The 14,852-nt window shown below is 43.2% G+C and overlaps 1 protein-coding gene across 1 annotated transcript in view; it reads left to right on the top strand.

Moving 5' to 3' along the window:
* CELF4 (CUGBP Elav-like family member 4) overlaps positions 1 to 14,852 on the top strand; it is a 687,912-nt gene that overhangs the window by 641,109 nt on the left and 31,951 nt on the right. Inside the window, exon 12 of the mRNA XM_057365600.1 lies at positions 1,948 to 2,091. Within this exon, the coding sequence (XP_057221583.1) occupies positions 1,948 to 2,091 (144 nt within the window). The remainder of the gene's footprint in view (positions 1 to 1,947; positions 2,092 to 14,852) is intronic.

Below are 14,852 nucleotides of genomic sequence, written 5' to 3'. Positions count from 1 at the left end.
TTTTCTCAATTTTAACAGACACCTAAGGGGGTTAGTGTTTGTTTAACACTTTCAGACTGTTTCATATCTGGCTTATTATGCCAATAACTCTATATTGTGTGGAAATGGATGGCAGCAAGGATTGGAAAAGGGATAGTTGCTCAGTGAGAAGACTAAAGAAGAGGCAGACGGGAGGTGGGGGGAAGCTGGAAAAGCTTGGCATGAAATAGGGGAGCCTGATTATGGGCCACTGAGGTTCAAAAGTAATTTAGCTAAGCAGATGACCGGGTGCCTAATTAGTTAATTATCCCACCATACCACTATCCCCCCCATTTGGAAGAAACCCTGTTACCATCCTCRTGACCTTTAGGAAATGCACAAGATGCAAAGGATCAGCTGTTCCTTCATGACAGTCCTTTTAGCAAATTAGTGGGGAAAATTGTGCTTAGCAAATATTCATTAGGGCTTCATTTTCCATTAATCCAAAAGGAAATGTGGAGAGCCTGTGACTTCAATCATGCTGAGGCCCAGGAATTTTAATGAGCTTTAAATGGGCATCTGCCAGAATCCTGACTTCGCCGTACTTCTCTTGCCAGCCGGGGGGATGAGTAATGGGTAATAAAAGGTGGGAGCATCTAGGCGAGCTCCTCTCCCTAACAGGAAAGGCAAAGTTGTAATTTGCTGTGTTATGACACTGTAATTATGCCCTGATGAAGAAAACGAGAGTATTAAAAAAMCCTTTCCTTCCCCACTGTGCCCCAGACGTAAAAAGGGGAAAGTTGACTGAGGCAGGTCACAGGGTTGTAGGCACATGGGCTAGGGGGAAGGAGGAAACCCTCCTTCTCTCTGACCTCTAGCCCTTTTGGCAAAGGGCACACAATGTATTCCCTTCAACTCGACCCCTCAGAGTAAAACAGAGCTGGAGTTACCTGTCGAGGTCAGTGCAGAGCTGGGCAGCAGCTGGAAGTACTTTTAGAAATAAGAGGATGAAAGAAACAATCCCTGTCTCCTCAAACTATACAGTTTTCTGCCACTGAACACTGCAAAGTATAATTTTTTCAGCAAAACCATTCGGACACACCTGCCCCCTTTTGACTGTTGCTCAAGGACAGCATGCATAAAAATAAAAGTCAGGTTGAAAAGTTTCATTCTAGRCTATTTGACTAGAGGCAGGTTTGCCCTCTTCTGCCCCAAAAATTTCAACAGAATATTTTTGAGGGTCTCTAACTTCATATTCCAGCTAACGACTTCTCTCTGAATGTTTTCCGAAACACTCTCTGAAATTGGTATGAGTCACAGGATTGAGGCAAAAAAAAGCCAATCCCTCTTGTCTAGTAACTTGGATTTAAATCCACTAAAAATCTGTCCTGCAGAGCCCTCTAGAATGGAGGACATGGCCTAACTGTCCAGATCTGGGGGAATCTTCAGGCTGAGTCAAGATGGGGGGATGAATGCAAAATTCCACAAACCAAATGAGACTCTGAGTCTGTGCATATCTTTTTGCTTATTGTCATCATCTGTGTGATGTTATTGTCATCACACAGATTCAAGGATAATGAAACATCTGCATGCAGASACTGGGAAGAGGCAAAGAATTGTGTGGGTCACCCAAAACTCTACAGATTAAATGAGATTATGAGGAGCAAAGAAAATCTGTGAACCATATTCTTTTGGTCGTTGCGTTCTTATTCCTCCATTCTGTTCTTTCCATGGCCACATGTGCTGGTGCATCCCTCTCTCTCTAGATTTTGTCCTGGTGTACTGGGAAGGCTATTGAAGTTGCCATAKCCTCTAGGTGACTTTCTGAGTTCCTGGTCTTCTACTTTGTCCGTTCCTCCAAGAGTCTACAGGCTGCTTCCTAACGTGACYGCTCACCAGGCAGAGAGAAGATGCCAAAGTAAATCTCCACCGTGTGATTTCTCGTATCCTATTTCTCTTCATTCATGGGTCTTCTTTTTCTCTTGATAGGACCAGAGGGCTGTAACCTGTTTATCTACCATCTGCCCCAGGAGTTTGGGGATGCTGAGCTGATGCAGATGTTCCTGCCTTTCGGTAATGTCATCTCCTCGAAAGTGTTTGTGGATCGGGCGACAAACCAAAGTAAATGCTTTGGTGGGTAAAGATAACAAAACAATTAGATTCATCCAGGAAAGGGCTTTCTCTGAATACTTTACCTTTCAAACTGCTTTCTTTCTGCTTAAGCTTTATGATTTCTCTCAATTTACTCCTGTCAATACTTTCCCCCTTCCCTCTTTCTCACCTGATTGTCTCATGCTCASAGTTGTGTGCGCTGCCTAGAGGTGAAGGTTTGGCATCTCACCGGCAGCAAAATGCTGCAGACATTGGTGGGGTTGGAAAACATCCCCTCCTTGTAATGGGATATGGGGAGGGTACAGAAAAGGCTAAAGTACCTGGAGCAAAATTCAGGGGGCTGGGCATAGGTGAAATGTTGATGAGATCAGCAGAGGGAGCATGTTGCAGAAGGGGAATTTCTGTACCTAAGGAAAAGGAGAAACAGGTCCTGGGGTAGAAGGGAAGACAGAGCTGTGGGGGGCACCTTCCTGCTGCTGTGATGCATTAGACTGCAAGGGGATTAAGGCCGAGCATCAGCTGGGAGCCTGGTCTTCTTGGGGATGATGGCTGCTTGTTGGATCTCATTCAGACCCACTCTGACCCACTGGAGCCRAGGCAGCTCCCAGCAGACACAGAGGGATCCTGTGCCTCTGCTGACAGGCTGTGCTAAGGGGCTGGGTTTGAGAGCTGTYCCCGGCTCATTCAGCTCTGGCCCCACTGCTGGAGCAGAGAAAGAGCAGATCCTGAGCTGCCTTTGAGCACCAGGCAGGGCCAGCCCGGGCTGCACCCACAGMGGGAGGGCTCAGCCAGCCAGCAGCCGTGGGGTGGTGTACGATGGGCTCTCATTGGGATATCAACATGGTCAAAGCTGTGGTGTTAAGGGCCCCTGCTGGCAGTGTGACAGTGTGGGGACCCAGCCACACCTGATCCCATCACACCTGGTGGACAGGGATGTCCCCCAGCCAGGTGCCCACCACCGGGATCTGTAATTACTGATTCTCTGCCRTCCTGCACCCCTTGCAGACCCACCCTGGGAAGTGCAACAGAACAAACTATTGCTTTTCTTTTCCTGTTACTTGCAGCTAATCTGGACTCTGTCTCTCAGGCAAACTTCCAGAGTTAAGACTCATTGGAGTTTTCATTTGATTTTAAAACCACTCTCAATCTCCACACTATGCTTTCTTTCCATGCTGCCTTCCCCTTCTCCCTCCTCAACAGCCCACCTCGCAAATCTCTTACCTCATCCCTTGCTACCCATGGTGCATGTCAGAGAATACTTCAAGAGTTTTGTGCACAGCTGCTCCTCCCCATTCACAGMGGGTCTGAACAGGCTATTTTCCCTTTGGTTTGAAGGAGCCCTGACCCCTGATGAGAGGGACACTGCCCTCCCAATCACCACGAGTCACTGGTCTACAGCACTAGAGGAATGAAGGACAAAGAGTCTGGTGTGCAGAGGCAGCTGGGAAATCCAAATTAGGATTCAAAACTGTGAATTAGCCCCTATGAATCCAGAACTGCTTATTATATATAAATTATWTATATGTAAATATGYACAAAATTTCMTAWCAAGTTGAGCAGAYCAGCACAGCTCTAGGTGACACTGACACTAACTCTCCAAGGAGTTCCTGGATTAGGAACTGATCTTTGGCAGTGGAATTGTCATGTTTAGAGGAATTATGGGCCTGATTTTCCTGATATTGACAGGTGAATGGAGGAATGACGTGAGAACCAAGCCCAGCAAGAGAGAATTCCTYTGGACAGCTAATGAGCCTTATCCCAGCTTAGTTCAAAGGTTCATGGCTACRACGCCTCATGAGGACATGAAATGAACACAATTTTTGGGAAAGGTTTTGGGGCTGCTTCTGAGGTGCTGTTAGATCAAGGTTGAGAGTTAAGCAGGAATYGAGGCACCTTACCAGAAATTTTTCTTGAGTCTTCCTAGGAGAAGCTAGACATCAGCTTGTTGGATGAAGTGAACTGCAGAACTAATTGTGGGAAATTAAAGGCTGAAATAGGAAGGTGCCCTTTGGAAGTATCGGCTGAAGCAAACAGAGAAGCAAAAGAAGGAATTAGAGATTGCTGGTGGATCTTAGTCACCTTATATTAGCCCTGAGGCACAAATACCCAAGTCCAGTCAGTCTGGGGCCCCAGGTGTCAAGTCCCAGTTTTCCCTAGATTTCACCTTCTTTTCCATAGAGCTGAGTGCCGGCCGTGGGTGCTGGTCTCAGACAAATATGGTAACTCTGCTTCCCTGCCCACCACCTCCACAAGGATAGAAACAGCAGAAGCACASGTAGCCAACTACCACAGGTAGGTTACGCTGCTTTTCAAAACCTCCCACTCTCCTGACCTTCAGCTTTAAAGCAAGGTAAAAATGTAAAAGGTATTAGAGGAAATCAGGCCTTTCATTTGTTTTGCTAAGTCTACTGAAACTGGCATTTTTGTTCAGGAAATAAATTTAAATAAAAAAAAATAATTACTTTTTCCTAAAGGAAAAGAAGCTATTTTATTAACTTTGAAAGTAAGAAAACTCCTTCTTTTCTGCTTAAACATTTCCCAAAACTCAACATGTAAGAACATAGCATTTGCATTCTATTTCACTTTTATTTTAGTGCAGCTMGAGCTCTCCAACTGCTAGCCTGGGGGGACAATTCTGTCTGGCCCCAGAAAGATATTCCACTATTATATGACCTTTTAAAATATATCTGCTATGCAGATCCCAAATAAATTGCTGCAACAGAGTTTAGCCCCAGGTTGTCGAGAAATTGTCAAGAAGTCCTGCTTTAGACAAACTTTAAAAATTCTATGGAGAAAAATGTCACCATGTTTTCTTCCATGGGAACAGAAAAAAASTTTATTTGTTGCTTTTGTCTCACTGTTGAATAACCTGTGAGCAGCTGGCACGAACAGAACAGGTCAGTAGAAAAGCATGCCAAAATAGAAATTTGGAGGGCCACAAAGGTCATTGGGGGGCTGGGTCACAATTCCTGTGAGGACAGGCTGAGAGAATTGTGGTCGCTTAKCCTGGAGAAGAGAAATCTCCAGGGAACCTTATAGCACCAGTATTTGAAGTGGCTGCAAGAGAACTGAGATGGACTTTTTACAAAGCCATGGACAGACAGGACAAAGGGGGGATGGTTTTAAAGTGAAAGAGGGGAGATACAGCTTAGCTGTTAAGGAYTTCTTGACYATGAGGGCGGTGAGGTGGTGAGTCTGGCCAGAGAAGCTCTGGATGTCCCATCCCTGGAAGTGTTCAAGGACAAGGTGGATGAGATTGGGAGCAACCTGTCCTGGTGGATGGTGTCTCTGGACAGGGTAAGGGTGGTTGGAACTTGATGAACTTYAAGGTCCCTTCCAACCCAAACCCAAAAAGTTTTATTCCTTTCTATTTGGCTCTGAATTCTTGTCTGAGTTCTGAACACAAGTTTATCACTTTTGGCCACTACTGGCAGCAGCATGATGGGGTAGCTACAGGAGTGTTTGGAAGGAAATGAGATCAGAAACAAGCCTTTCTCCTGGTTTGTGGGGACCACGAGCCTGCAGAACCATAACACCTGCACAGGCTAAAGAAATCGTGCTGTGGTCATGAAGCCTTTGGTGCTCCCAATTCAGAGGCCACTGTCTCCTGGCTGACAAGGAGCAGCAAGGAATTCCATCTACAGCAAGCACCAATATCAGATATAAAATGTGAATGTGCTCAGAGCRTGTCTGTTGTTTTCCCTATCAGGACTGCCTGAGAAGCAACCTGACTTCTCACTGAGAAAAATGTAATTTAGACTGGGAGGCTCCTTTGCCTAAGACTTTTCCTCTGCTGCACACATACAGGCTAAACCCAAATCCTTCATTTTCTCTTACAGTTTTTCAAACCTCTGGCTTTTATTTCCTCCCTTTCCCTGTCCTGRTGCAGCTGTAACATGGCCAACTGCAGACCATCCTTCTCCTTCCCATTCACCAACACCCTGTCTATCCCCATGGCCTGGGCCTCCATCACTGACCATATCTGCATCCCCTTGGGTTTCTCCTCAGGCACTGCCCTGTCCGCATCCTTGTATTCAGATTTAGTGATTTCACCTTCACAGCTCTTCCCCGCTCWGCCCTCCTCTCTCCTCTCTCACTGRTTGTTCCCTCAATGCCYAGCTGACACCTGTAGCCTCTGCCCACACACCTCTTTTGCAGGCAGCATGTTTCTCCAACTGGGCCATGCTGTCCATTCCCAGTGAAATGGCAGGGCCACTGCGGGAATCATTGTCTCACTCAGGAAAAAATTAAACTTAGTCGGACACTCCTTGAAGACAGTGACTCCCATTCTCACAGAGGGCTGGTCTAGGAAGACTTGCATGGAGGTAAAGTGTGCCACAGCCTGAATGTCAACATCTGCAGGATCCCAGAGCTGGTCTCTGCTCGAGGCAGGGCTTGCAATGGGTCTCTCACCTTCCCACTACATGTGTGCGAGTTATTCTGTGTGTAGGCGTGCTAAATGTCAGAGGACATGGATTGCATCTTTGTGCTGGTCTCAATGGCTCTGGTGATCGTTCTCCTCTCAGTTGTGTAGATTGTTTAAATGTGAGCAGTTTGTGTACAAGGCTAAAAGAGAACTTCAATAAAACAACACCATCAAGGCTGCTAAGGCAAGTGGGCAAAGTGAGAAGAGCAGCTCCTCACCCTGCCCACACCCAGGATAACTCTGCCTCCRTCGTGGGGTGACGCTACAGCACAGCCCAGGAACGCTCACCCTGTTCTCATAAGGCACATTTAAAGAAATCATTTGAAGGCATGAAGTTAGGGAAATACCGAGACAGACATCTTCCAGAAAAAAAATGCTTTAACAGAGAAGAGAGAGAAAGAAAGGTTTGGGCAGTATTAATTAGGAAGACACATCAGAAATTAGAAGAGCGAGAACATGGATAGAGAAGCAGAGGTCAAATGGTTATCCCACGGTGTCAAATAAGATGTAGATAAATTAAAGCTGGAGGAATTGCTTTACTGGAACACTTGGTTTGCTCCAGTCACCTCTTCCTGAGAGAAATAAGCACCTGGATCTGCCAATTTTTTGCACACTGTTGAGCAGCAGCATTGTCTCCTTGGCACTGACTGCTCTCCATGCCCACCGGTGTAGCAGCTTCAGTTTCTCCCCATGGGACAATGGCTCCAGAAGGCTGTGAACAGCCTGTCTTATTCCCAGAGAGACACTGTGGTTTGCCCCAATTTAGCCTGACATGTTCTGACAACCCAGGTGTAAGCAACAAGTGCCAGATGTTTTCCTCCTATTCTGTGCACTCCAGATGCACTTTGACATTGACAGAACGTCCCACCCCTTTTTGAAATGTCCCACATCAAACAAAACAAGGAGTGTTCTAGCTTACAAACTGCCAGGGTATCTTAGGACCATAAGTTTATATGCCCTAAAGGAAATATCTCGTTTGAATCCTAGTACAACATGAACATTGAGTTTCATTCCAGATTCCTSCAGGGAGCGCATTTGAAAGTTGCTAATGGGCCACCTCATTTGGAAAAACATCCAGTCTTCTCTGAAGATGCCAAAATAGAGAAAATAGCATCACTTATTGAGGGTCATAATAGTTAATTAAGTTTGCTGTTAAATAATTCTATTCCCTACTAAAGTCCTCCTAGCTTATGAAAAGAAACTGGGGAGACAAAGGAGAGAGATTAAAAGATAGAAAAGCAGTGAGGAATGARAACTGAACACAGGAGGGGGTGAAGCTCAGGAGAAGGGCTGAGGGATGGGTAGAGCTTGTATGCTGTTATTAAAAACATGCTGTGGCAGTTAAATGCTGCAGTGTGGTGGCAAAAAAGGTGGAGTGGGAGATGCAAGGCAGCAGGCAGGTCGTGGTGATCTACAGAGTTTCAATCTGGAAGCTGAAATAGAAAGAAGGAAGATGTGTCAGGAGRATAGGACACTGGCAAAGCTGTGCAGGGCCCTGGGACCAGGGACATTGCATATTAGGTCTAAAGTGCATTGGCAGCACTCCACAAGACATAGGAGTGGAACAAGRGACCCTGAGGTACATTAGGAAAATATTGTTCAGCACCTGCTGACAATGTGCCTCCAATATGCCCTGCCATATATGGCAGTTTCTCATTTAATAAAAAAAAAATATTTTAAAAAAGCCAACAACTCTCCTTGGGTTCATTCAGGGAAATGAGCAGRTAGAGAAGTAAGGTGTTGTAAAGGAAAGAAACTCCAGTTGCATGTCAATAGCCAATAARGGTGATCATGGGTCAACCTAGCTGTGCTGCTTGGGCTCCTCTTTTTGGAGCAGTACACTGGATCCTTTACACAGGACTTGAGGATTCACAGATGAGGAGAGTTATTTATCAGATCAAAGGGTTTTGGGGTTTCTTTTCTGATTCTTCTTTTGGYAAACAGGAAATTCTTACCAGATAGATTACTAGAAAGGACTTACCAGGCATTACTAGAAAGGACTTGAGCAAGTAGTGCTGTTTGCTGCTGTTACCAGTTACTATGATTAAGTTTGATACTTTTTTTTCTTTTTACTATTAACCTGATTCCAAATTTCCTAAGGAAAGTTTATCTTTTCTCCCTGTAGCCCATGGAATTGGGCTCTGCCCTTTATTTTACATGATCTATGGCAATACATTTTGTTTCAGGGCCTCCRAAAATCCATTTGTCATTCCCACATGGCTCCAGCCCACAGATTAAAGYTCAAAGAGCAATGGAAGATGCCACTCATTTAAGTGCCTGAGCTGAGACAAAACAGAGCTGATTTTCCAGGCACGTTAAACATGGCTGACCCCTGGTATGTTTTGGTTTAGATCAGCACGGGTTTGTTGTGATCTTCTCCACTCTGAAGGACCTGCCACAGCCAGAGACTCGAGAGATCCATAATGTGTCCAGCTCAGCTGAAAAACTAATCCAAGAGGAGGAGGAGGACACCCTCAGAGGGGTGCTTTGAGCTCTCAGAAGAAAGGGGAAGGAGGCATAGAAGTTTAATATTTGCTAGGTGCTCCCTGTCATATTCCAAAGCAGCCAGGCTCTGGGATTTTAAATCTGCAGAGTGAGGATAGAACTCTTCCAGCTGATAAGGAAAGAGTTGTGTGAGTAAGAAAGAGAAGGAGCTGTTCATCAAACTCTCTGTACAGCACCTCCAGCCATTGCAGTTGGTCGGGGGAGGCTTTAGGGGGAGGAGGAGGAGCGGGAGAAGTATTAGGGCTGTGAGCCACTATTCATTTACAAACTATAATTAATTTGATGTTTAGATTAATTTCTGATGCACTCTCAAAGGTGCACTGAAAGCATTTTTCCTTTATTATAATGTTGATTGCTTATTGGGGAGATAAATCTAACTGTCAGTTATGCACTGACTTACCAAAACTTTCAGACCAAGCAAGCATGTATGCATAAGGAACAGCTGTTTGCAGCTCTCCAGTTAAAGGGACAGCTCTGTCTTTTCCCAATAACTCACATTAAAGAAAATCTATACATTGTACACAGAGACTTCTACTTTCTTTTGTAGCTCAACAATTTATTAGACAAGAATATGTTAGCAGAATCTATCTTCTGTTTATCTGGCTGTCCACGTGTCTATCACTATTCTATCCATCTGTTCCCACCAGTGATAAAGTCTACCCAGATTTTTTTTTAATGGGTATGAGTGTACATACCTACTCATATGCACAAGTACACCATCATTTAAAATGATTGTTCCTGGAGTAATTAGATGGAGGAACTCATTACTGCAGCGTCATTGTGGCTACTTCTTTAGTGTTGTTCAAAAGGGAAATGGTCGCTTTTATTCCAGGCAGAAGTTTCTGTTCAGAAGTCAGAATAATGACCCCTCTGATGGGCAAGCCCATTTCTGGACTCATGGAATCGTAGAGTGCAGACTTAACACATCCTCCTCTTGTGAGACTGCAGACCCACTACATGTTGTCTACCCACAACATCTGGGTTTATTTCTATTATCTTTCCCAAGATCTCTSTGATGCAAGGAAAATTCAAGCTGTAGAATGGATGAATCTCCATCAGTCCCTCCAAACATCCATCCCCCCATATCTACAACTTCTTTATATCCATACACTCTGTCTCATCCACTGCACAGGTCTCTCTTCAGCATCTTGAAGTCTGTTGGCTAGTCAGTTACTGAGCAGCAGTTCAACAGATCCTCACAACTTTGTGCTTGCCCCTAAGCCTTCCTTCCACACAATATTCAAGCCCTGACATGCATATGAATTTATTTTTATTTCCTCATCTGTTTTTCTAAGATTCTTCCCAGCAGAGCATTTGGGAAGTTCACAGAGCTAAGTAACAGCATTTTGGTGGTGCTCATAGTGTCCTCATTTCAGCAAGGGGATGATGAGGCAGARAAAGATAACCAAAACACTTTATTGATCTTGGGTTCCTAATCTGAGATGCACCAAGCCTGACCAGTCTGTTTGCCCAATTTCCCTAGGAATTCAGCATAATGCAGGGCAAGCTATGTTTTTGTCTGCTTCAGATGCAGGTAAAGGCAGCAGCCTTTCTGCTGGTGAAATCTCAGGTTATGCACCAAGAGACGAGGAGCACTCAGCAAATCTTCATCTGCACTGAAAATTAAAGAGGCCTCACATATCTGTAGAAATACTCTGCCACAATTTTACACACATTTTTACWACATGTGTGCCATTACCTCCATTTGGTCCATGACAATTAAGCCATGGCTGGACGTTGTTTGAACATGACTCATCAATGACAAGGGACAGGGGCAACCATTTTTGAGAGACAAGAGAGTTTAATGACATAGATTCAAGCCACTGTGTACCATTGCCACCTTCTCTATTTCATTTAAAAAAAAAAAAAAAAAAAAAAAAAAACCAGCCTAGAGATCTAACAGAAGGAATTCCGTGATATATGATATCCTCAGCATAACTGGGATATCATGGCAGAAACAGGCATAAATTCCAGTTTTTCAAACCAACTTCTGGTTGTACAACTACAAAACCATCCTCTCCCTGCCTTATTTACTGTCTAAATTCCAACACTTGCAMTAACAAGTCTGATACATTGCCATTTTCCTTGCCCTGTTATGTTATTCATTCTCAGCAGTAATTAAAACAAGGATGCCATGGAAGAGAAAAATACAGAAATGTGTGGTTAGAAGCAATGCCTTTATGCATATACAAAGYAGTACAGAATTAAAATTTTATAGGTAACATAATTTCTTGCATTGCTAMCTCGAGTGCTTCATTTTGCAACTTCATCATTGTTTCAATATAAGGTTGCATGTGATATCTTTCCTTTTCAACCAAGTAAACCTAAATCAAAAAAATCCCCAGACAAGATTAGCATGTTCAAATAGTATATACTGACAAATTTAAAAGCTGTCATCAGGGTAACGACTGGCAGATCCCCATAAAAACAAGTATATCATTCCTAATAATTTCTGGCTTCATCTATCTCAAATTCCMAAAAATAATTCGGTACCAGTTCTGCTCTCCCCAGTGCTGATCGGTCATATCACGTATGTATAAATATTCACATTACATATGTTTTAGATAGYATGTGCATAGGTATGTACATTATTACATGCACTAGACATATTTATTCAATAACCAACATAAAGACTCGCAAACACAAATTATAGAAAACAATGAAAATTGCTGAAGAACTGTTTGAATTTTAGCAACCTCCTCCAATGCTTGCTGGCCTCCAAGGTGAAGAGGTTTTCCTTGTATTCCGTCCGAACMTCTGCTGTTTCAATTTATGTCCCCTATCTCTCATTCTCACACTATGTACCACTATGAATCATCTCAAGTTGGAAGGGACCCATAAGGATCACTTAGCCCAGCTCTCTGTTTCTCCCAGGACTACCTCAAGCTAATCCATGTGATTCAGGGCATCATCCAGATGTTCCATGAACTCTGACAGGAAACAGAGTTTTTCCTTTTTGGACAACATGACCCAAAAATCTGTTTGTGTTCTATTTAAAGGTGAAATTAAATGATTCTTCTAAAGATAGGTCTCTACCTACCCTTTAAAATCCTTCTTTGGAAGGGTTTTCAGAAATTGCAAAGCCTTTAACCAGGTCTTTGTGCATCTTCTGACATGGCTGAACAGGTTCCAGAAAGATTATTGTGCTGCTGGATGTTTTAAAATGATTCTGAGAGAAGAATTTTTGCTGGCGGGTCTTTGAATTCAATGCAAAAGTTGCTTATTTTTTCTAGGAGTGGCTTGTATTTTTACCCCATCCCTTCAAAGTAAGATCCCTCTCCAAAATTTCAACAAACCTTATGCCTTTCTTAGGACTTTAATTTTTCTATTCAAAGGCATTGTCATAATCATGTTTTAAGATGTGTTTCTACTTTTCTTGTTTCAGTAATTAAAACACAAGCTTGTTTTCCCATACTTTACCTAAGGGTGGATCAAGAGCTCAGATGGATCACTGGCAGAAGCCCCAGAGCCAGTACAAGATCAMGATTCAGTGAATTGGTGATATGTTTCAGGTCCCACAGACTTAATGTAACTCTTCTGATGAACTGCAGATGGTTCTTCACAGATCCCCAACATTCAGGCTTTTGAAAACCGCTAATGGTGATCTGTTAAATGATTCTGCTGGCAAACCCACAGGAATCTATCAGCATCTCTGCAATAATATGATGGTGTTTCATTCACATTGATGTTGTTAAAAAAGAAGACAGRCAACCATTCCCTATCCACTGTGGTGGTTGAAAACATGAAGGTCTTACAATGGCAGTKGAAGGACTACAAATGTATTAGCTGTTTGAATCTGAAGGTGTTACCTTCATSTTTAAAACACGTACAACTCTTTACTTTCCCCTCTTGCTACCCAGCACAGGTCAGTGCCAGTTCACAGCCTTCTGGTCTAGATATTGACAGATTTTCTCTTTTCCTTTCCTCTCCCAATGACTCACTGCCTGTGAGGAGGTTTGTTTTCCCATTGAGTGCACTTTTACTTTGGTTGACTGTTTTTCACACAGTCGCCTCCATAGAAAGTAAAATACTCCTTCGAAAATCATGGCCAAAAACTGTTCATCACCACTTCTGGCTTTTGAACAGAAACTTCCAGACTGTCGCACAACAGAAGTTTCAGACCCTTTTGTATCTGTTGGGTTGTCCTAAACTATCAATAATGAGGAAATGCGTGTTCAGTAACCCGAAGGGGAGGCGTGGGTAGTTGTCCATCTAAGCAATGTTCAGTAAGAGCAAGATGGGAAGAGTCTGTGCATTGCTACACCAGGAAAGGATCTGTTTCAGAGACTCCCTGGAACATGAGAGAACTGCTAAAACACAGTGACTARTACAGTCCACAGGGCGCCTTCCTTGCTCATACATGGCTTCTTTATCAAAAAGTCACAAACRGAGAAGGATCCAAGAGAGAATCTGGGAGCAGAGAAATTAGATTTAGATGAGAAATGGTTGTGACATGTCTGGTGGGGGCTTCAGTAATTATTTCTATCTTGTTTACWTTGGAAACTTCAACCAAAAAAATGTAAAAATAGCCTTGCTTTTGATTCAGTAAAAATCTCAGTGCATCCTTAACAGAGCATCAGCATTTGCTTAGAACTTGTGTAGAACCTACATTATACTCATTCTTTATTTCCAGTTTCACACTGGAGAAGAACATGTACCCTCAAAAGTTCACCTCTTTTTTCAACCATGTTCTTCCCTCATAAGCCTTATATTGGCACATGATGACATCAAACCTTTTCAAGGAAGGCACAGAAAACAAAGCCAAGAAGAGTTCCATCTACTTTTGGGAGTAGTTAGGAAATAGTTTCAGTCCGACTCATCATTCAAAAGAGAATAAAGAGTATTTGCTCATCTATGGGTGATTCATCACTGGCTGTTTGTTCCTTGTGACAGCAATCATCATCATCATCATCATTACCTGACTGGAATATTATGTTTCTTATAGAAGAACCACAGTGTTTTTTGTCCATAGCACACATGTATGTACACTGGTCCAGTATCTGATTCATGGCTGAAGCCTCAATCTTTCACTTCTTCCATTAATTCATTGGATGGCTTCAACTCCTACTTGTAAGAATGGGTAGAACCACAGTCCATAGCATCAGATAAGCAATTGTTCATCTTTTAGAAAATCTCTCTTTACAGGAAAAAGAGAAGTTTTAATATATTCTCCTTTCTTATGATGGGAGATCTGTTGTGGTTTTCTATATCAAATTTTTACTCCCTTTTATCTTTTTAGAAAAAGTTGGTCCTCATTATATATCCAGACCAATATATGATCCAAAACCTTGGATCACAGAATCATAGAACGATTTGGGTTGGAAGGGACCTTAAAGACCATCTCATTCCAGTCCCCTGCCATGGGCAAGGACACCTTTCCCTAGTCTAGGTTACTCTCAGCCCCATCCAACCTGGCCTTGAACACTTCCAGGGACGGGGYAACCACAGCTCCTCTGGGAAACCTGTGTCTCATCCCTTTTAACTGTAAAGAATTCCTTTCACATATCTAATCTAAATTTTGCCTCCTTCAGTTTGAACCCAAATCAGATCTGACCAYGTGGTAGTTTAAATTGTCAGAATTCTAGTCTAATCTTGAATCTTTCCCTTGTGCTTTCAACRTGAGTCATGACAACAATTTTCCTGGGAAAAGCAATCAAACACCATACAGATTGTGAAAGAGAAGACTCTTACATRGAAAAGTCTTTCTTGGTCTCAATGACCATATTAAGGGTCAGCATTAACAGCTCTCTGCTTTCAGAGAAGATACCGCTTCTTCTACCTGGACACTTCTCCATCTGGAGAGCACCCAACAGGCATGCACAAARGCAGGGACCAACTATCCCATGCACTC

The sequence above is a fragment of the Malurus melanocephalus genome, unplaced genomic scaffold (assembly GCF_030028575.1).
Source record: "Malurus melanocephalus ecotype Western Australia unplaced genomic scaffold, MMel_1.1 scaffold_55, whole genome shotgun sequence".
NCBI lineage: Eukaryota > Metazoa > Chordata > Aves > Passeriformes > Maluridae > Malurus > Malurus melanocephalus.
Note: the sequence above shows the minus strand (reverse complement) of the source record. Positions and strands in the feature narration are given on the sequence as shown.